Consider the following 23,297-nt stretch of genomic DNA (forward strand, 5'->3'; position numbering starts at 1 on the left):
CGCCTGGGCCGGTGAGTGCTGCGGGGGGACCCGCGCCCCTGGGGCCGGCCCGGCGCTGGGGCCTGGGCAGCGGCGGCGGCCGGGCCCGCTCGGGGCGGGGAGCGCGGCCCGCGGGCCCGGGCGGCGGGGCGGACCCGGGACTGCCTGAGATCCGCGCTGTGTTTGTCCGCAGGCAGACGCGCGAGAGCCCCGGCGCGGTGCCTGCGGCCGGAGGAGGTGCCGCCATGGGGAACCAGCTGGCTGGCATCGCTCCCTCGCAGATACTATCGGTGGACAGCTACTTCTCGGACATCCACGACTTCGAGTATGACAAGAGCCTGGGCAGCACCCGCTTCTTCAAGGTGGCCCGAGCCAAGCACCGGGAGGGGCTGGTGGTCGTGAAGGTGTTTGCCATTCAGGATCCGACCTTACCCCTGACGAGCTACAAGCAGGAGCTGGAGGAGCTGAAGATAAGGTTACACTCGGCACAGAACTGCCTCCCCTTCCAGAAAGCCACCCTGTCCGAGAAGGCCGCCATGCTTTTCAGACAGTACGTACGGGACAACCTTTATGACCGAATTAGTACCAGGCCATTCCTGAACAACATTGAGAAAAGGTGGATTGCTTTCCAGATCCTCACTGCAGTGGACCAAGCGCACAAATCTGGAGTCCGCCACGGGGATATTAAAACAGAGAACATCATGGTGACCAGCTGGAACTGGGTTCTTCTAACTGACTTTGCCAGTTTTAAACCAACTTACCTTCCTGAAGACAATCCTGCTGACTTCAACTATTTCTTTGACACATCACGGAGGAGAACGTGTTACATCGCTCCTGAGCGCTTTGTTGATGGCAGCATGTTTGCCACAGAGCTGGAAAATATGCGGGACCCTTCAACTCCTTTGGTAGACTTGGCAAATAGCAATCAGCGAACAAGAGGGGAGTTAAAACGTGCAATGGATATCTTTTCTGCAGGTACTTGGAACTATCAGGAGAGACCTGTGTGTTGTTTCTGACTAATGCAGTGCAGAAGAGTTTGGGTCCCTTTTTCGGGTTTTTTTTTTTTTTGCAGCAGGCTTGGAGATCAGCATGTTAAAAAACTTGCTTATTTTAAGCAAAGACCCAAACCTTTTTCATTCACAGAAAAATACTGACACAACACAGTAGGCTACATAATTTGTGTATATCACTATTGTCTGAGGAGGGAAATCACAAACTATTCTGTTATGGTTCAACTATGCTCTAGGAAAGAGGTGGTTCTGGAAGGCACAGACCATCATCTTTTTACGACAGAAGCATGTGCCTCATGGGGCCTGAGAGGAGGAACCAGTCAGTGGTCCAGTTCTGGGGGGACTGAGACAGCTTTCAGGGTAATTTGGCAATATTGGCTCTAGAAGCCCATTCTCATTTCCTTTTCCCCACAGGCAGGAGGTGGGAGCATAGTCCCACTTGCAAATACTTGTTAGAGTTCGACTGTGGGAGACTGCCTTGAGTCTTGGCTTATCTTGGGCAGTTTGAAAACCACGAGTTTAGCCCTTGTTTTTTGGGGTTTTTTTCTCCCTTAAAGAGAGTGAAAATATGAATCTAAAGGAAATGAGTACTTCATTTTACAAGTTGCTCTTATGGCCAAACTTTCGAGACACTCCACTAATAAAGCAGACTAGTGGGAGCAAACTGCAGGAGTGGGTTCTTTGAAGAGGTACTTTGTGTTGTGTACACAACACAGGGGTCTGTGTTTGGCAGTCATGTGTGAGTGAATATATGCTGTCTCCTGGCATCAGCTGTGGGAGCAGAAGTTATTTCTTTACCTTCTGTAAAAGGGTTGCTTAATTTTGACCTACTGCCCGATCCATGCTGACTTACCACACTCTTCTTCCACATGACAGTGATGTGGGCTCCTTTTCTAGTGATGGATTTTCCAGCTGGCAGGTGGCTGAAGTCACTGCCTCATGTTTCCTAATTGCAAACTCCTCTGCTGTTGACATGCTTGAAATATATTACTTGGGACATATTTCAGGCATCAAGTATAAAAGCCATGTTTTGGAGCTTGAGATGTTATCTCCTTTCTGCAAATTAATTTGGCAACTTGTTTGCCTTATTTTTAATCAAGCAATGAGTTGTTTAGGGTTTGTTCTTGTCTGCATATAGAAAACAAAGTTAAAACATCTGTTTATAATCCTCTGACATCTTTTTTTCTTCTTTTTTTGTTTCCCAGGTTGTGTAATAGCAGAGCTTTTCACAGAAGGTGTACCCTTGTTTGATTTATCCCAGCTTTTGGCTTACAGAAATGGCCTCTTTTCCCCCGATCAAGTCCTAAACAAAATTGAAGACCGCAGTATCAGAGAACTGGTAAGGATGGAGTACAGAATTAGAACCATCTGCGTGTTCTGTTTGTAGTTCACCTGCTTCTGTGACAGATTGCTTATTGGTTAGGTTTGGGTTTTGATGTTTTTGTATTACAAATGTCTAAACCTTTAATCTTTCTCTCCTGCTCCCTCCTACTTCTGCCTTTCTCAAGGTCACTCAGATGATCCATCGAGAGCCAGATAAACGTTTAGCAGCCGAAGATTATTTGAAACAGCAACGTAACAATGCATTTCCCGAAATATTTTACACTTTCCTTCAGCCTTACATGGCCCAGTTTGCCAAGGAAACATTTGTGTCAGCAGATGAGCGTATATTGGTCATACGTAAAGATCTGGACAACATCATTCACAATCTCTGTGGGCACGATCGCACAGAGAAGGCCGAGGGAGAGACAAAAGAGAATGGGCTGGTTATTCTAGTGTCTGTGATAACATCCTGTTTACAGACTCTCAAATACTGTGATTCAAAACTGGCTGCTTTGGAGCTGATTCTTCATTTAGCACCAAGATTAAGTGTAGAGATTCTTCTGGATCGTATTACTCCTTATCTGTTACATTTCAGCAACGACTCTGTGCCCAGGGTGAGGGCAGAATCTGTGAGGACACTAACTAAAGTTCTTGCTCTCGTCAAAGAGGTGCCACGCAATGATATTAACATTTACCCAGAATACATTCTGCCAGGCATTGCACACCTGGCCCAGGATGAAGCCACCATCGTCAGACTTGCATATGCTGGTAAGAGGACATCCAGTCAAAACTCCAAATCTTGAGCTTTTCTGTATTCTCTTAACTGTTTCTGTCAGTAAAACTCACCAGAAGTCTCAGAAATGACTGCAGCTAATGGCACCTGTACTCACATTGCATTAGCTCTGATTGTTTACCTAAAATGGCCTGGTCGAACTGAATAAATACAAAACTAACTTAAAGCATCAATGTGTTGCTGGGCTGCAGAGTTGTTTTCCCACAAAATGAAATTTGAAATGCAGCGGCTGAAATTAGATTATTTGCTGTGTAATAAACTGGCTTACACTGTAACAGATGTTTTCTTCAGATGTTATTCAGATATATGAGTTCTGCACAGTTCAGGAAGAAGCTTTGTAGTCATGCCCATGTTTGGTATTTACTATGTACCCTTACTTTCTGTGACTAGCACATTTTCAGGTGTGTTGCTTTAGTTTGGGGATTTTTTTAGTTGTAAATGTGGTTTTCAGTTGAAAATGCCTCAGGTGATGTTTTTGTTTACTAAGTAAACTGATAAAACTTGTATTGAATACTTTGTATACTTAATGAATAGAACCAATTGCTTGTGGTCACCGTGATCAATTTAAATTTCAAATACATAGATGTATTTAAAGGTAGTCTAGCTGAGGTAACCCCTCTTACTATGGTACACTTTTGGAAGTGGTTGGACTTGTGACTTAAGAGGATTTAGTCTGGGCTGTGGACAGGCTCCATTGGCATGTTGCTGTTGTTTTGGATGACACGCAGAACGGCTGCTTAAGTGGGACTTGTGCCTTGATGTCATTGTTCCTGTGCCAGCAGTGGCCTGACCCATATAATGTAGCCTGAGTTGCTTCAGCAGCTTCCAAATGGTGCAGAACGGTGCCAGATCCTCTGGATAGATACCCTGACGAATGTTCTAAAAATGGATTCCAGCGTAACAAGTTGTTATTCCCTAGGATACTTATCCAGGTCTGGTGGTTTGTTGTTACTTTGCTGCACTCTACTATGTGGCAATGTTAGGTAATTCAGGCTATTTGGCCTTTACATTCTATCAAGTTATTTAGTCGCTAAACTGAGATTAAGTGGCATTTAGGGCCAGTTTTAGAAGTGTTAAATTAGTCTTTGTTACACCTAATATCATTAGGATTTTTCCACTTGTTTACATGACAAAAGAACTGTGTAATTTGATGTATTGGTAGCTTTGCTGGGAGTCAACAGAAGTGGGTTGACCAGAGCATGCTGTGTAGTTTCAGTCCTGTTTGCCCATCATGACTGGTGTTGTCAATGGCTACAATCTCTCTTCAGGGGGATCATCAGACTGATGTAAATTGGGAAAGTAGAACAATTCTTAACCAAAGTGTTTTCCGTTGCAGAAAACATAGCATTGTTGGCAGAAACAGCTCTGAGATTTCTGGAGTTAGTACAGCTGAAAAATCTGAATATGGAAAATGAACCAAATGGTGAAGAAATGGATGAAACATCTCACCCTAGTGATAACTATGACACAGGTAATGTCACTTTTTGCCTGCTTATAATAGCAAATCATGGGCCAAAGCTCCCAGCTAGCACTCATCTGTCTCATCTCTCAAATCTTAGCCTTCCTATTAAATGGGAAGAATGTTTTGCCTTGACCAGTATTGAAGTGTGTGTGTTACAGCTTCATGCAGAGACAGACACCTCTGCTCTTAATGTTGTGAGAGACAAAAAAATATAAAAATGAGCATATTCTTGTTCTCCAATGGTCCTCAAGGTATTTGACTGTGATGCTGACTGCCTGGTTGCATGTCCGGCTTCACTTCCAGCTTGTCTCATAAACAAGTCAGCTGCAAAAACATTCCTGTGTTCCAAATACTGCTTCTGTTGGTGTGGGAAGCACTGTTAGCTTTGGAAAACCTGTCAAATTCTAGCATAGTCATAGTGCTGTATTTTTTAGTCATTCTTCGTTTTCTGTCCCTACACCTCACAATTCTTGTCTTTTTGCCTGGCCAAACTAAATGGCTGGATTCCATTTGGCAGTAACATTACTGTAACTTTGTATTATAACTAACACAGAGAATGAGTTAAAATCCTAAGGATGGGTTTTCCTTTCCTTTCCCTTCAGAAAGACATATAGTAATAAGTGACCTGTGTGTCATCTCCAGTGCCTTTTAGTGTTGCATAAATTCCCAGAAGAATGCTGGGCAAGTCTTCTAAACTGGGAAGAGTTTGTGGTTAAAAACTGTCGTTTCTCTTCTGGGCTAAGTAGATCCATCTGTGACTAATCAGAGCTGGTAAACATCCTGCACATATTCCATTTGGGGAAAAGACAATTGTCTCTTAACTAGTTGCAGGATGATACTTCAAAATAAAACAGCAATGAACCTACTAAAATGAAATATAAAAGATCCTCTTCAAGTTCCTTCACATAAGCCATGGGGTGCTTAGAATTGCTGAGGAGTGAGAGAGGAAGCTCCATAGTATGGGCTCTATTTCCAGGAAATGCTGTCCCCTATCCCTTGAGATAGCTTGGAGATGAAGGAAGTAACACAAGGAAGAAAGAAACTTGAGTAGTTCTGTTATTTTCACCCTTTCAGAAACCAAGCATGAGAAATTTGAACCCAGGAGGCAGATTTTTCATGTGACTGATAGACAGGGTCATGATAGAAAGCAAATTAGCTGGACTTCTGACTGCAGGCAAATGATAATCACCCCTCAAACCTGGTGCAGCAGTAGCTGAAATTTTTGTGTTACTTGTTTGAGATCCTGTCTGGTACAGTTTTCGATAATAGCCAGTGCATTAACAATCTGTTATTTCCATTTAGCAGAAATATTTTTTTAATTGTGTCATGGAGTAGATGCCACAGGCAAGGCCATCAAATTTTTCATCGGTATTGTTAGGGTAACTGCAGAAATTTAATGAAACGGGAAGCACTCACTTTTTCAAATGTTCTTATATTCCGCTCTGTATGCTTAATGAAGTGAATCTATCTGCCTAACTAAAAACATACTCTTGATCTGTTGTCAGTTCACAAATTTTGAAACTCATAGTCAAACATATCAAACCAAAATTGCCTCAGAGCATTTTGCTTACTGTGGTAACGTTGCTGCTGACTCATTCTGATGCTTCTTCACATTTGCATATCACCTGTATGTATAAAATGAGCAGAATCATCTTAGTGGAAGTTGCAACAAGTTTAGAATAAATTGATCTGGGTAAAAATGTCTCACATTTCTCTACTCTTTGTCACTGCCTCATTCTTAGCCTGAAGTCTTTGGTAAGCCCTTGTTGGAACTGTTGAGGTTCTGTTGCATTGCCCATCTTACTGAGTCTGGTGTTCTTCAGGATGACCTGTCACTGTAACTCCTTTAGCAGCAGGTGGTACACATGCACATGCTGTTTCTCATCAGCCAAAATGTTCATCCTGTTGCCCCTTGCAGAGTTGCAAGCCTTGCATGAAATGGTTCAGCAGAAAGTTGTGACTTTGCTAAGTGACCCAGAGAATATTGTGAAACAAACACTGATGGAAAATGGAATAACACGTCTGTGTGTGTTCTTTGGACGTCAAAAAGCCAATGATGTTCTTCTGTCTCATATGATCACTTTCTTAAATGACAAGAATGACTGGCATCTTCGAGGAGCTTTCTTTGACAGCATTGTTGGTAAGTATTTGGTTTCAGCTAAATAGAGTAGAAAGAAAATAACATAAATAAATTAACAGTTTCCAGGATATGAAAAAATAAGTCATATAAAAGTCATTTTTAATAAAGATTTCTAGAATTTATAAGAAAAGGCTCTTTTTGAATTATTGGGTGGAAATGTTTTTTTAGGGAATGAAGATGAAACAATGTAGATACAAATATTTAATACATATGAGGCTGAGGCATTTAAGTCTAGGGTAGGTTAACATTAAAAAATTGGAATTTAAATCCTTTTTTTTGTCTTTGAATCTCTGCTACAGCCACTAGCTTGAAAAGCTAAATTATGGCAAGTGAATACTAGGATTTCTGCAAGCTCTATCGTAGATGCATCACTTCACATGTGTACATGGTCCCATTAACTTCAGTAAATCTGTTCATATGATGAAAACTATGCATTAGCATATGCTAAACATATAACTGGAAAAGTTTTTTTAGTGCCTTAAAACCTCATCTAAAGATTCCCGTCACTTCAGAAAACTTCATAGCAGTTAAAAAAATATTTTACCAGTAATGACATCAGCTGTTGAGTATATCTAATGCTTCATGTGTGTTGGAAATGATTCCACATGACTGTTGCTGACAGTCAGTGCTCAGGATTTGTGGGTCAAGAAAACTTTCCCAACTGCCAAGAGGTGATGTTGATAACTTATCAGAAATTGTTTAGAAGGAGCAATGGAGAAGCCAAAGCACAGGTCAGAGTGTCCTGGCTTCTTGCAAAAGACATAGAGAGAGATGTGAAGCAATTAAAAGTGAAGACACGTAACCTGTATTTTTAACTCCTCTCCTAGTATCTGTTCAAAACATCCACAGAAGAATTAAGATAAAGTTCTACGATTATATTTTTATTTTATTTCAAGCTTTTGCACATCTTTAAAACTGATGTCTCTAACTGGTGTTTAAGTAAGTGCAGGCACTGCTGCCTGTAGCTGGGAGCAGATGCCCTTCTGTAACAGTGGCACTGAGGGGATTTCTCTCTTCTTCCTCCCTTCCTTTTAGCAAAAGGTTGCAAAGTCCAGCTTTAAGACCTGAACAAGTATATTAATTATTACCGTATTAGATTAGATATGATAGTTATTTTATGTTTGCTCTCAATTCTGATGGGAAGACATAGTGTTTTCTGGTGTTTATCAATTTGCTTTGGATTCTTATGTGTTCTTTTTATGTTTCAGGTGTTGCTGCTTATGTTGGCTGGCAAAGCTCATCAATACTCAAACCTCTGCTTCAGCAAGGTCTCAGTGATGCTGAAGAATTTGTCATTTATAAAGCCCTCAATGCTCTTACTTGTATGTGCCAGCTGGGGCTCTTGCAAAAGCCCCATATTTATGAGTTTGCTTGTGATATTGGTAAGTTGGAATACTGGAGAATACCCTGTTTTCTTAGTAAAGAAATCTCAGTGCTACATAAAGCTACACTGTCAGTTTAGCTGTCCAGAATGCAAATGTGCAGTGCTGTTTTAGAATCTAAACAAAATTGTGGTAAGGAACTACTGCTAGTTGAACCATGTTAGTGCTCAGGAATCTAAAATAATTGTTTTGGTGGAACAAATCGGAAGTATCTTCTCGGATTAGTCCAAAAACTTTCTGCTTTAAGAGCTTTCCTTGTTCTACATGACAACCTCCTATAAAGAAAAAATCCTGGTTGCTTCTGGTAGTCCATCAGGCACATAACTTGCAAATGCTTACAGATTAGCATATGAAGATGAGAGAATTCAGACAATCATGATCCTTTCTTACTCTTAACACCATAAAAACCCATTAACTCAATACACTCTTGGTTGCAGAGTTGGTCTCTCCTTCCTTATCAGGCTTATCCATTTAATTTAGATGTGCCCAAGATTTACCAGCTATTTATGGAAAAAAAAATACCAAATGATCTTTTGAGATGTAGTCTGCTTCTTCTTAGTGTTACAGTTTTTCAAATGCACTCAGAGTTTGGGGCAGATGATCTGTGATTATGTCTCATGACTAGATACAATGGCTTGACAACAACTTCTTAAAGCCCACATAGTTAGAGGGACTTCTGAGTCTCATAATCTTAGAATATAAGTAGACTCTTCAGAGTCTATACTATACTATACTATACTATACTCTTCAGAATATAATAAGACTCTTCAAGGAAGAGAGGGAAAGCAGGAAGGAATAAAGTATTCACTTAAAAAGAAAAAAAACCCCACCAGTATTAGGATTCACTGTAATTGTCAGAATGTGGTTGATATTTGTTTTTGGATTTGTCTCCATTGCAAATCTGTAGTGGACAATTAGGGATTGAAATGAATAAATAGGGAAAATATGCTTTGTGGCCAGAGCAAGGAAACTGAGCAGCATGAGCACAGTGAAATCCATGAAATAATTTCCTTTGTATGAATGTTTTCACCTTGGTGCTCTGGAGGAGGGAAGGCTCAGTTTGGGAGTAATTCTATCAGAAGGAAATTACATCACAGGCTGCCATATGCAGGATGATCTCCTCTCTGCTATATGAATGATGTATTTTAACAGCCTATTTTTCTTTCAGCACCGTTCCTGTGTCACCCTAATCTTTGGATATGTTATGGTGCAGTTGGATTTATCACTGTGGTAGCACAGTATTTGAATATTGCTGATGTCTACTGCAAGCTAATGCCATACCTCCATCCTTTTATCACACAACCAATAATCCAGGTAATACTTCAAATAGTATTAATGGGAATATATCTTGACTAGCCGTGATTCTTAAGTTTGTCTTGGCCATGGTCCTGGCTATAAGAATATTAGATTACTTTTTCTTCAGTTAAGATTACAGGCAATTACAGATTTTTGATCTCTGCTGGCAGATTGATAGAATGGCCATTGTTTTCCATGTTTTAAAGACTGTTGTCTCAAATTTGTTGCAAAATGCAAAACATTTTACAAAGCCCAAAATCAACAGGTATGTTTTTGATTCAAGCCTCTTCTGTCTTGTTTATAGTCAAACTCCAGCAATATTGTGCTAGTTTATAGGAGTCTGAAAGGCATGAAAAGCTGGCTGTGAAACAAGTGGGTTTTTGTTCTGTGCTTTCTTCTACAAGACCAGTCAATTAGGTAGTGATTGCTGTGCTTGTGATATCACCAGCACTGCTCCTGTGTTTCAGTGTTTTGCCAAGGGTCAGGGCACAATGCTCAGCATGAATCAATGAAGCCATTTCATATCAGTGCATGTCCAGGAATGACCTGCCTGATGCTGGTAATATGATCATATAGGCATCTTGGCATACAGCTTCAGGACCTGTAGACTGCACCTCTCAGGTGTTTAAATAGATAAGAAATAGTTGCAGTACTTACATTGAGGAATGCATCCTGTGTTTAACGTTTTGTTGTAAACCTTGCAGATGGGAACTTCACTGTAATAACATTTTTCCTTGTTCTATAATAACATTTTTCCTTGTTTACATGTTCTTTGTGCTGTGTTTTAGGCATTGATTGATAAATCTGTCTTACTCACTTCATGTTTCATTTTAGTATATAAATCTTTTCTGCTTCATTTTAGTATATAAATCTTTTCTTCGCTATGCAACACTATATTTAGCAGGCAAGTACTGGGTAACATTAAGTTGGATTGTAATGAAGTCCTTACTCTCATTTTGAAGTTGTTTCTCATGTGGACAGCAAGCTATGAGAAGCACTTTATAGGAAAGAGGGAAAGAGAATGGAGAAAGTCTGATATGACCAACACAGATCTTATTTTCAAGAAAGGAGACCAGTTGAATCTAGATGGTTTGTACAATTTATGTGGATGTCATCATGTTGACTGCTCTGTTGTTTTGAATTGCAGGTAGACAAAGAAATAGTCCTGTTAAGTGTACTTAAGGAGCCTGTCAGTCGTTCCATATTTGATTATGTCTTAAGATCAAAGGATATCACAAGCCTCTTCCGACACCTTCACTTGCGTCAAAAGAAGAGAAGTGGAGCTCTCTCTGAGTGCCCACCCCCAGAGGACCCTGCCATTGCACAGCTGTTGAAGAAGCTTCTTTCACAAGTAATTGCATTTTATTTGTACTTTAAAAGTCAGGCTTGAGACAATTGAGCTCTGTACACCTCCACAAACCCTGACCTTGCAGCTGCTGCTGTGAGGGACTCCCAGTCTGAGGTTCTGATCCTCCAAGCCATTAACTTCACTGATTTCAGTATATGCTTGTGGGACAAGTTGTTCAGAACTTAAAGATTTTTAGAAGATCTGCCAGATATAGAGAAATACAAATACAACCCAAGTCTTTAAAAAATGTCTGTAAGTCTCAAAGTTCTGATGCATCTGTGATGCGGCAGCATTACAGAGCATTGCTGTGCATTGTGCTGCATAAAGGAGTATGTATTGGTCAAAGTGCTAGACATGTGGTGCCAAAAGCAAATGGAGCTGGAAAGTCTTGAGGCTTATGTGTGAAGAGGGAAACATAAAGAATCACCCACCCAAGGTGAGAACTGGGAAGAAAAAGGACTGTGCCTGCGTAGGTTTTTTTCCCCTATGGCTTGTGGGCTGTAAGCATGGTCTAGGTGGCAGCTAAGCAGATTGTACCAGATAGTGATCCAGCATTAAATTCTATTCTGCCCTTTCACTATTCCTAGCCCCATTCCTTAGGAGGAAAAATACTCTTACACTGCAGCAGCTTGCCTTATGTTTTGTATGAGTAATGGGCCGATGCTTTGAATTCTGAGGATGTGCTCTCTCCTACCACTTCTGAGCCAGTCATTAATTTTATTGCTTCTTAAATCTTCATGCCTTGATGCATGTAATTGTTAAAAGTGAGTAATATTACCTTTTCTTTTACTCTGTAGGGGATGACTGAGGAGGAAGAAGACAAACTGTTAGCACTGAAGGACTTTATGTTAAAATCTAATAAAGCTAAAGCCAATATTGTGGATCAGAGCCACCTGCATGACAGCAGTCAGAAAGGGGTGATTGACTTGTCAGCTCTGGGAATAACTGGAAGACAAGTGGATCTTGTTAAAACAAAGCAGGAGTCTGATGACAAACGTGGTTAGTATATTTTGTGATCTATATAGATGAAGTATAGCCTTTCTTTCAGGGTGTTTTCAGTAAATCAGCCTACATAACTATCACCATCCTCACTAAGTTTGCAATAGGAAAATTACTGCTTCTGTTTGAAATGTGAGGTGGTGGAATGTTCTCTGATCATTGAAAGATGGGGATTATTTTTTCCCCTGAGAATACTTTAAATTATTTTGACTGCATGTGCAGTTGTTCAGCTGGTTGTGACAAATAGGACTCTAGTGACTCATGGCAACAGTGTAAATGTTGAAGGATACAATTCTCTCTCTTTTTCCTTTCAGCAAGTGCTAAGCTCTTTAACTGTGAAAATCTTGGGTGTTTTCTTGAGGTAGCCTGAGAAAAAAACTGAAAGTTTCCTCTGGCAACAGAGTTGCCAGCTGTTGCTCACCCAAGTACACGCTTTTTGGCCCTAGGGTTCTTCGTCGTTTCATCCATTCCCATTTTTACCTTTTTGCTCGCTCCTCTTTCAGCTCAAAAAACCTCTTTCATTTCCTTGTTCAGATTTGAAAACCACCTGCTGCTAACTATTCCAGTTCTCTGCATCCTCAAAATTCTTCTTTACCAGACAGTTTGAGCTTCCTCTTTACTCTCTTAAGCTTGTAGTTTCCTCCTCTATTACATCACTGGTAGGTTCTGTGTTTTTACATATAAAAATACAGAAATATCTGTAAAGCCGATAGCTATTGCCATCTTATTTCCAGAGTTAGGCTGATTTGCAAATAATTTTAAAAGAAAGTACAGAACTATAGGATTTTACATTTTTTTGCATATCCTTGAATCAGGAGCCAACATGATTTAAAACTTGGTGTATATGAAGTCTATATTTGAACTAATTTGTTTCACTCAAAGCTGTTACCCTCAAAGTCTTCATGCCTTTAACTTTTCTTCACTTTGTCCAAATTTAATTTGCCCCATGTTTTTATTTTTCTGTCTATATTTTACAGTTCTAAGTGACTCTAAAGGAATGCTGAAAATAAATAAATTTCCTATTTAAAGCGGTAACATACTTAAATCTACAGGTGATGTCGCAATTGTGATGGAAAACTGATTGTATTTGACACTAGCAATGATTTGCATACTGTGCTGTTACAAATTTATTCTTGATATCCCTGCTCATTGCAGCGTGGTTGGACTAAATGACCTTTGCAGGTCCCTTCCAACCCAAACCCTCCATGCTTCTATAAGAAAAATTTGTTATATGGTGGAGTCTAATCCTGCAGTCCTCTAGATGTAAGCTTTCCCTCTAGTGAAATGATTTATTGCATGAGTCAACTGTAGGATTAAGAAGATGTGAACACATGTGGCAGGTGCTTTGTTTTGTTTCCCTCATAAATGCTTGTCAGCTGACCTCCACAACATAGCAGTAGGGTTTTCTCTGTACATAAATAACAGTCCGGCATGTAAACATTAGACTTCCATGCAGTCTCAAAGTAATGACAATCCCGAGTGAATGTTGTCATGATAATGTTGGGCGGGTTGTTTTTTTTTTTCTTCTCCTCCCACCTTCTCCCTCCCTCCCTCCAAACTACTTATAGCTAGAAAGCATGTAAAGCAAGATTCAAATGTAAATGAAGAATGGAAAAGCATGTTTGGGTCCCTGGAACCAACAAACATCTCCCAGCCAATATCCAAAGGACATGGGCAAACTACAGATCCTGAAGCCATCCAAGCTGGGAAACCACTTCGTTCAGAGTCCTCAGCTGGCATTTGTGCCACTTTGTCATCCTCTCCTCAGGTATACCTGAAAAATACTATGTTCTCATTTTAAACTGCAATGATTCAATTGTTTTAAAGTCAAGTGGGACTATAGGGATGTGGTGTTCTTATTTTGTTTGGAGGTTATTTGACACTGGCCATGCTATTGCCTGATGTCTTCAGCAAATTTGCTGACTTTCAAGTTCTTATTTTTAAAATAGGAGCTGAGAGAGGATTGAAGTAAGTTTAGTCTCTTGAACAGAAGAGCTTCATTAATAAATAGATGCTTTGCACAAAGAGATGGGGCTTTGTGGATTAGACAATTATTATGTAAACTTTTCTGGCAGGAAAGACGTTTCCTCAAGTTGCACGCCCTGATAGATGTTGTGAGGAAGAGATATCATGATTTTAACTTGGAAATTACAGCTGCATTTAGACATCCTGTACCTGTAGTACTTAGTACTGGCTAGAGAAGAATGGGCTGCGGGTGTCTGTTGACACTGAACACTGTTTTCTGTTTGGGTTCTAGTTGGAGATTAACTTCTGCTAGCTTTAAATGAGTGTGACTGCTCTGAACTCTGAGGGAAACACTTCACACTTTGGTTTTTAAAGCCCAGTATAAACAAATTTGAGAGCTAACCTTTAATTCTCTTAGTCTTGAGAGCAATAACTGCCTCTGTAATATTCACGTTAAGAGATGTGCACAGCACATTACAGTTTCTTTAGATAAAATACAGAACAGAGTAGGTAAACAGGGTAGAATAAGAGAATTGTTAATCTTTTATATAAGTAATAATTTTCACTATTTTTAATTGTCTTCATGCAAGCATGATTTTTTTTAATGCTAATTCATTGCTAATTGATTCAATAAAAAAGATTTTTCCATTTTTATTCACTGTGTGTGACCCAGAAATCTTACAAGGGGAATTTATCTGTGTGTAAAATGTAAGGCATATATTTTTAAGGGCTGATTTCTTACAGGCATCTGATGGAGCAGTTGTCCAGCCCAGGAAACCAACCCTGCAGGCCCTGAGCAGCACAGCATCCCCATCTGCACACCAGCTGCGCATCACTACCTGCAAAACTGAGCTGCAGCAGCTGATCCAGCAGAAGAGAGAGCAGTGTAATGCAGAGAGACTTGCCAAACAGATGATGGAGAATGCTGAGTGGGAGAGCAAGCCCCCACCTCCAGGTAGATCACAGGCCACTGAGGTTATTAGATAAAAAATTATATATAGAGAGAGAGATGAGAGAGAGTGCAAAGGATGAGGAAAAGAGGAAATTCTTAGTTTAGGAAATGTGTTTACTGTGCAGAACACCTATGACCTATTGTCTAATTTAGAATTGAGCAAGTAGGCTTTTGTCTTTAATATTTAAAATGCCTTAACACTGTTTTTAGTGCTGTCTGTGCTTTGCAGCTGTAATGACTGTATCCTGCTATAGCTGTTAGTGGATGGATCTAGGGGGACTTGCATGTTCCTAATTAGGTTGTGGTTTTGTTTTCCCTGTAGGATGGCGTCCCAAAGGGTTGTTGGTAGCTCACCTTCACGAACACAAGTCTGCGGTGAATCGCATTCGAGTGTCTGATGAACACTCCATTTTTGCCACTTGCTCAAATGATGGCACTGTGAAGGTCTGGAACAGCCAGAAAATGGAAGGAAAAACCACTACAACCAGGTACTTTAAAAACCCATGGTGTTTGGGGCTGCACTTTTAGAGTGAAAAATAAAGTAGAGCAGGGAGCAAAATATTAATTACTTGTGGATGTGCTGGAAATATCAATAAGGAGATATATTGGTGTTCCTCTTGGCTTGCATCTATAATACTAGATGCTGTTTCAATTAGTTAATAAAAGAAAAAATGCAAAGGGACTGCTCTGTAGCAATAATAATTACAGGCCTTTTGATTTCATTTCTGTACATATATAAATGTATTCTGGTGTTGTTGTTTAAAGCCAACACTGGCTTTTTTGCTTTCTCATTTTGGAACAGCTAGAAAATGTTATTTTCAGAGCTCTCTCAAGAGCCGTTGGTTTTAAGTAGGTGTTTGAGAAGTAATTTTTTTTTAAGTACCATCAAAAATAATCTCTTTTTTTCTCTCCCCCTATTTCTCTCTGTCCTGTTTAGATCAATTTTGACATACTCTCGGATTGGAGGACATGTAAAGACACTTACTTTTTGCCAAGGCTCGCATTACTTGGCTATAGCTTCAGATAATGGTGCCATCCAGCTTCTTGGTATTGAAGCCTCAAAGCTCCCTAAATCTCCTAAAATTCATCCAATACAAAGCAGGTATGCCTTTAAAGCAGTTAAATCTTACCACACACAGAGCTCAAGCTGTTAGTATATTCCTCAGATAGATCCTTTAATTTGCTCTAGGCTTCTTGCTGGCTGAGCCCAGACTGTACTGGAAGGCTGTAATCCATGTTCTTATCCTGCTTCATAAAGAAGGGTTGAAAGGCAACTGTGCAGAGCTGACAATTCTTAGCTCTAGGATATTTGTACCTCCTATGTCACTGAAGGCATTATGAACTTGAAACAGCCCTTCAGAGTAGTTCTCAATTGTTTTATTTATGTACTGGGATTTGTTCGTTCCTTTGTTATAACCTTAATACTTACAAAGTAATTTTGAAGGTTCTTTTGCAGGTCATTAGATAAATGTTTACAGTTGTACAGCATGTGATTTGGCCTCAGACCTGCAGTTTTTCCTCTCAGGCTCTTAATGTGATAAGGTGGTAGAGACAGGGGTAATGAGATACTGTTTAGGGGAGTCCTTGGGCTTGGTTTAGCTCTTTCTTACCTCCTTATGAGCAGTGTTTGAATATTTGGCACTGATGCTACAGCTTAATCTTCCAGTTTGAGTGAGAGATATGTCCAGGCCTCAGAAAGTACTCACAGTACTGCTGGTGGGGTCTCACAAGTGTGGAGCAGAGAGGGAGAATCACCTCCCACAACCTGCTGCCCACAGTTTTGATTCTTTTGTTGTGGGTGACTTTTTTGGCTGTGAGCACACATTGCTGGATCATGCTGAGCTCCTCCTCAGCCAACATCCCCAAACCTTTTTGCTCAGGGCTGGTCTCAGTGTATTCTCCACCCAGCCTGTATTTGTGCTTGGGATTGCCCTGACCCAGAGCACAGAGCTGTGTTTATGTTTGCAAAGAGCTGCTGACAGCCTTGCAGGTCCTATCAGCAGAGAGATTTGAGAGAGCATAAGCATCCATTGTACTAAAATCAGAAAGTTGTTTCTGACAGATGCCTTGAGAAGTGACACAAAGAGAAAAAAGCTGCTCAGCATAAGCTATGGGAAGGAGTCTTAAACTTGGAGGGAGTCATACCTGTGTCTAAATTAAGTTTATTCTTTTAACCCAGGTCATTAGATCTGAAGGATGATGGCTGTGTGGTAGATATGCATCACTTCAATTCAGGAGCCCAGTCAGTACTGGCTTATGGGACAGTTAATGGATCTCTGGTTGGATGGGATTTGCGATCTAGCAGCAATGCTTGGACACTGAAACACGATTTGAAGTTAGGCCTCATAACTTCATTTGCTGTGGACATACACCAATGCTGGCTGTGTATTGGTAAGCCTGTATTTCTTGTTAGTTTCACTCTCTCTTCCCTACCCCCTCTTCCTTATGGTTTTCTCTTACAGTAACTACAGCTCAAGCTTTTTCTTGATCTGATTTTACTAGCGTATGCTTTTCTCAAACAAGAGGAGAGAAATACCTTCTCACCTATTTTTGGGAAGCACTCTGCCTGCTAAGTACTTGAGGCTGAAGGCCATCTCGCTAGGAACAGCGCACAAAGATAAAGACAAAAACTCATATATTTATCCCTCTGACTAAGGAGAGCTTTTTCTCGCCAGGAACAAGCAATGGTACCATGGCGTGCTGGGACATGAGGTTTCAGTTACCTATCTCCAGCCACTCTCATCCTTCCAAGGCCCGAATCAGACGCCTGCTCATGCATCCTGTCTATCAGTCCTGGGTAATTGCAGGTAAAAGATGTCTTAAATTTACCTCACAACTGTCAGAGGTTGTGATTAAAGCAGCTTTTCTTTCAGCTTCTGCTTCAAGCCCTGGTGGGGAGTTGAAAAGAAAAACAGTAGGTTTTAGCCATTGTCAGAATGACAGACAATTCTCGTCTTCTGAGCATCGCAACTCTCATGAGTGGCCCTCCCTGTGTGCTGTCTACCCCATCCCTTTCTAAGGACAAAATGTTGTAAAAGATAAACTCATGACATGTATTAAGTTGATGGGAAATCCGCCACCACCTTCTATAGAGCAAAGACTGAAGGTTTCCCATTCCAGTTCCCCCTTCAATCTAAGCCAGCTGTGTCATGGGTTAGAACTTCTGGAAATCTCCAAGATTCCTCATCTGATGTGCTCACAGCTGCTTCATCCTCACTGCATGTGGCACTGTCATAGACTTTTATATTTTTGTGTCAGGAACACATTTTGAAATGGACAAGTAGCTTAAACTAATCCTACAAAAACAAAATGTATTAAGTTGCTGTAAAATAAGAGTAATTTGAGTTTCATATTTTACTTTCTTCTTAGGCTTCACTTCCTATTTTGAGTTCTTAACCACCCTGGGAGATAAAACAAATTTCTTGAAAAAACATGCAAATAAAGCAAGCTTCACCATGCTTTCTAGTTTTTTTCCTTCCAGCTAAAGGCTAAATGAGTGACAAAGTTCATAATTTTGGATTATTATTAAAAAGTCCTTGCCTGCTAGGTTGCTGCCAGGCTTGTAAACAATCCCTTGAACTGAATTCTTTATCTGTCCACATGAGTGTGGAACTTCATTTTAGCTACTAAACTCTGTCACTTTGGATTGTTTTCTTACCTGCATAGAAGTATTCTCCGAAGTCCCTGATGACTATGCTGAACAAACCATCAATCCTTCTCAAAGAAGGCTGAGAAGTTATCTAGGGAAGAAAGTGAGGGTTTTATAAATTTTTTTTAAAGGGTTGGGGATTAAATCAGGTTCCCTTTAAACCCTTTGATCTTTAATCAGGCACTTTTAATTATAGTGAAGCTGCTTTCAAGCAGTAAAACCAAAGTACTAAAGCAAGACTGGCACAAATGCTGCAGGGAGCAAACGGAGAGTGTCTCTATGTCATACCCTCTATGTGATGTCACTAGAGCAAATAGCAAGAGCCACACAACCTGTTTTGTACTTTTTGCATTGGCTTTATCTTTCCTGTAGCTGTTCAAGGCAATAATGAAGTCTCCATGTGGGATATGGAAACTGGTGATCGACGCTTCACTCTGTGGGCCAGCAGTGCACCACCTCTTTCAGAACTGCAGGTCTGGTCTCTTTCTTTTCCAGTTTCTGTTGTGTAGCCAGAGTTAGAACAACCTTAGACTCCATGCTGTGCATCAGTACAGAACTTGCCCTGGCATTCATTTTGGCACTGTATTTGTTTTACTTGTCAGAATTAAATCCCCTTTGTAAAACATCAGTGTAACCTGAATCCTCATTGGTACCTTCCACTGTCTATGGAATGTACTTGTAACCCTCACTTGTTATACCCACTCATGTTCTTAGAAAACCAGTGAGCTGTCAAGCCTGTAAAGATTATGAGAAAGCCAAAATTCATGGTGTGGCATCTTGTACTTATTTTTACTTGCTGTTCCTGGGACTATGCATACTTCTGTAAGCATCTGCTCTGTTACACATTCTTTCTGTAATATAATGCCACTACTACACTTAACTGCTAGTTGAAAGCATGAAGTGGCTCTTCTTCAAGGAGTTAAGTGGGGAAGGAGCAATCTGTAATATCGTTCACAAATACGTAGACAAAAATAACTACAGCTGCTTCCATAAACGTTGTAAATGCATATCTGGAATCTACTTAAACTTAAATTTGTACATGCTACAAAGATTGCAGGTTGAGTTCATTTTAGTGCTGCCCTTTTCACACAGGGAGCTCTGTGATCTAAGTGTTCTATATCTGTACCTTAATGCCTTCATAGCCTAAAAATTTAAGTGTCCAGGTGCTTTTCAGTAGGATTTGCCTGCCTGATTCTTTTAAGAATGATTTCTCATCATTGAGAATGTAATTTCCAAGATTCAAAAAAAAACCATTACGGAGGGTTAACTGTTGCATTGCTCTGTAAAGTGTAAGGGAGCAATTTACACTGGTATATTAAGATGTGGCCCATTAAAGTGACTTGGCATTTGCCAGAAAGATTTGGTAATTGGGTGGATGAATGTGGCAAGGAATACATTCCCTTTCTGAAGCATGATGACAGCTATTGGTGATAAGTTATTTTTATATATCCCTTTTCCCTGCTAGCCTTCTCCTCACAGCATCCATGGAATATACTGTAGTCCAGCTTCTGGTAATCCCATATTACTGACAGCAGGCTCGGACATGAAAATAAGGTAACAAAACTAAACAACTTCCCTGTTTGTCACCCTCCCCTCCACCCCTGCTAAATTTTGTACTAAATTTTGCCAAGCATTGCTTAAGTAATCTCTAAGAAGCCAAAACAGTAATACTGAACGTGTGTTCATTAGTAAACATCACTGAGCTGAGGAACTTGTTCTCAGCAAAAATGCTGCAGAACTTGGTGCTTGTGTGAAACACAATGTGGACTCTGAAACACAATGTGTATCCTTCTGTAAAATTCTTAACGGGCTGCATGACAAAAACTGAAATATAGCTCATGTGTGAGCTTGATATGAGTGTAGATTTCTCTGCAGCACTCCCTTCCACTAAGTGTAGAAAGCAGATAGCATTTGTGCCCACTCTTTCATCATAAGAGCATGACCACTTCTAAGCAGCTATTTTAAGCTGATAAAATAGAACATCTCACCTTGATTTTGTTTCTTCATGTTTAGGTTTTGGGATCTAGCCTACCCTGAGAGATCATATGTTGTTGCTGGAAGTTCTAATTGCCCGTCTGTTTCTTACTACAGGAAGATAATTGAGGGCACAGAGGTGGTTCAGGTATTTTGCTTTGTTTGATAGACACCTATTCTGCTTGCCTTTTGGATGACCCTACCCTATGGATTATATTAATTGCATGATGTCTTTAATTATAACTCCCTCACTTTTACTTTTTGTGGATGGTGTCAGCATTGCATTTTCAGGCAGCTTGGAAGAAGTTACTTTACAAGAAAAACATAATCTGTTTTTGACAGAGTTGGACTCACCAAGTACTACTTGCATGCAGAAGCCAGAGTCATATGTTTCTTTTGGGATATTGAAATTTAGTCTTCTAGCACTTCTGGTTTTGATCAGTGTTTGAAATGTCTTTTGAGTGTAGAATCTTAGCAAGGCAATGTGAGATGTACTGGCACCAGGAAAATACGGTAGCTAAATGCTGCAGTTTTTGTTACATCTTTCAGAGAGACTTTTGGAACTGGCAGTGTTGCTAGTTGTTAAACAGCACAATGTATTGTTTCAGTTTGACAAATACTTCAAAGGTGACTAAAAAAAGTCAGTAGGGGTCTACCCAGTGTACTGGTTTTTTAGTGCTTCTTCTCAAACTTCTGAATTACATTCATGCTATTGAACCAGTTTTTATAAAAACTTTGGGGAACCAAGCTGTATCTGTTTGTATAACTTTTTCCCCCTATTGGAATATCAAATCTTAGTGTCATTGAAATAAATATGAGAAAAAACCCCATTGTTTACCTAATCAAAGAGCTATAATGTCAGTTCAGATTAAGACTTAGGTTGTGTTTGATGAAAAGAAATGAACCAAGGAGTAATCCTGATAGAACTGTCAAAGGGTGTGAGGTTGTATGGTTGGGCATTTTCATTTGATTGGTTTTTTGTTTGAAGAGGTTTTGTGGTCTTCTTACACTGATAACCTAATATGGGCGACAGTTACTCTTGCAAATGCTCACTCTTCTGTAAATAGTATTTCTCACTTTGTTTTTATACAGGAAATTCAGAACAAACAAAAGCTGGGGCCCACTGATGAGACCCCTCGGAAGGGTCCAGAGTCTCTCCCAGTTGGACATCATGATATTATCACAGATATCGCGACTTTCCAGACCACACAAGGGTTTATAGTAACTGCGTCAAGGGATGGGATTGTTAAAGTGTGGAAATAAAAGTTGTATTAATATATGGTATGTAAATATTTGTAATAAAGAAATAGTGTTATAATGAAGTTTTCAAGGACTGTTTCCACTTAATGGAATGGAATGGACTTTAAAAACTATAGAAGTGATGATAAAATCAGTTACCTGTATCCTACCACCCTGTTGGCACTTCCTAATCACTTCTTATATTAAAGCTTTTTCATATCCATTGCATTTCCTTGAGACACCAAGGAATCTATGAGGAAATCACTTAGCCTGGTTTTGACTGCATTGTTCTTCAAGAATCTTTCAGGAAATTATTTAAGGACATCCCAAATGACACATTCTAAATGTGCACCAAGCAAAGAGCTGGTGTCTAGCTGCTCCTATGTTGAATCTGAGAAATTAAATAAGAACCAGTGCACTAATGTCCCTGTACATTCTAATAACTATAATAAAGTCCACTTGAGCTTCCCTGTTTGGTGCTTGGGTTTCTTTACATCCATGGTTCCTCTGCAGTGATTCCGCAGTCTCAGCTGCCAGAGCCATTGGGCTGTTCCTTGTCATTTGAGATCAGCTTAGCCTTGCGTCAATCCTCAACTGTGCTTTGCATCCAGCTTGCATTAAACTTGAGTCTAAGGCTAACCTCACCACCAGGACGATGTTCTCTGTCATTCAGTATGGATATCAAATATAGACAAAATATGGCTTTCAGCAGGAAGTACTTTTTGTCATGGAATGTTCATGTGAGAGGAAGTCCTGAATGTCCGACAGGGGCAGTAAATGTTCTCACCACTCTCCCACCACTCTCTCTGATCCAGTTTTTCAGATACCCAAATCCTTTTCAAACTTAACTAACATTCCCCACCTGCATTTTCAGACTCTACTTTTCCTGCTAAAACAAGGTGATTGACCCCGTCTGCATGGATGGACTCAGAAGGCCACTGACAACAAACAGCACTAATTTGATAGGTGTTTGGGTGTAGCTGGAGAAAAATGGAAGCCTACTTCTCTACAGAGTTTCTGATGGAAGCAGGGAATGCTCTTAACTTGTGAACTGGGTTCTTTGAAGAGACAACACATGAAATAATGACTTGTTTAAAAAGTCTCAGAATTCAGTGGAAAAAGACTCTGCCTGCTTTTCATTAGAGAGTGCATTACTTGGATAATTTAGTGTAGTAGGTAGACATTGCCCGAAGTGTAACAAGTTCAGAAGAGGAAGTGAGCTCAAGAACAGTGTGACATTTCTTTGCAGACCTTGTAATTTCTGCTCACTGTTATGCTGGAAAAAGTCTTTTCTTTGCTTTGTATAGAGGAGTTGGTGCTGTCCCTTTATGTTGTATGAATTCGGGAATAAGGAAGGTTTTCTCAGTCCACTTGTATCGCAGAGTAGCAAGGAAGAGTAAGTCAAGCTTGTTCTGCTGCTGTATCCATTGGGTGTGCAGCTCTGAACAGGTCCTTATGCACATGGTGAAGGGAACCACCTCTTTGGCTGCATTGCTTGGTTAATGGTTTTGTCCATTGACAAAATAGTTTGATGAAAGAAGCAGATCAGGTTTCATCCACTGACACCATATGAAGCTTACAAGACATTTTAAGTAGTATGAAACACAGGACTCTTGAATGGTGGGTAGAGTATTAAAAAGAATTTGCAATATAACCTTATCTCCACAATGTTAAAATGATTTCTAGTGATCATTTAAAAGGTCATAAACCAGGAAAAGCAATGAACCATCATAACCAGTAAACTATGTCTGAGTGAGGCTTTTGCACATATATAGTAATGTTGTGG

General features: G+C 40.1%; 1 protein-coding gene across 2 annotated transcripts; it reads left to right on the top strand.

Annotated features, from left to right (window-relative positions):
* Positions 1-71: 71 nt before the first annotated feature.
* Positions 72-21,979, top strand: PIK3R4 (phosphoinositide-3-kinase regulatory subunit 4). 2 transcript variants are annotated; one of them, XM_032106790.1, is made up of 19 exons: positions 72-954; positions 2,195-2,328; positions 2,498-3,080; positions 4,442-4,576; positions 6,486-6,707; positions 7,916-8,089; positions 9,258-9,403; positions 10,533-10,736; positions 11,531-11,732; positions 13,301-13,500; positions 14,442-14,652; positions 14,972-15,137; positions 15,587-15,751; positions 16,829-17,040; positions 17,325-17,456; positions 18,671-18,771; positions 19,764-19,852; positions 20,312-20,420; positions 21,365-21,979. In XM_032106790.1, the coding sequence occupies exons 1-19, from the start codon at positions 225-227 to the stop codon at positions 21,533-21,535; spliced, it is 4,086 nt and encodes a 1,361-aa protein (XP_031962681.1). In that variant the 5' UTR covers positions 72-224; the 3' UTR covers positions 21,536-21,979. The 2 variants fall into 2 exon arrangements, with proteins under 2 accessions (XP_031962681.1, XP_031962671.1); XM_032106780.1 differs by lacking the exons at positions 17,325-17,456; positions 18,671-18,771; positions 19,764-19,852; positions 20,312-20,420; positions 21,365-21,979 and adding an exon at positions 17,152-17,301 and having other exon boundaries at positions 134-954.
* Positions 21,980-23,297: the final 1,318 nt, after the last annotated feature.

Source organism: Corvus moneduloides, chromosome 1 (genome assembly GCF_009650955.1).
Source record: "Corvus moneduloides isolate bCorMon1 chromosome 1, bCorMon1.pri, whole genome shotgun sequence".
Lineage (NCBI taxonomy): Eukaryota > Metazoa > Chordata > Aves > Passeriformes > Corvidae > Corvus > Corvus moneduloides.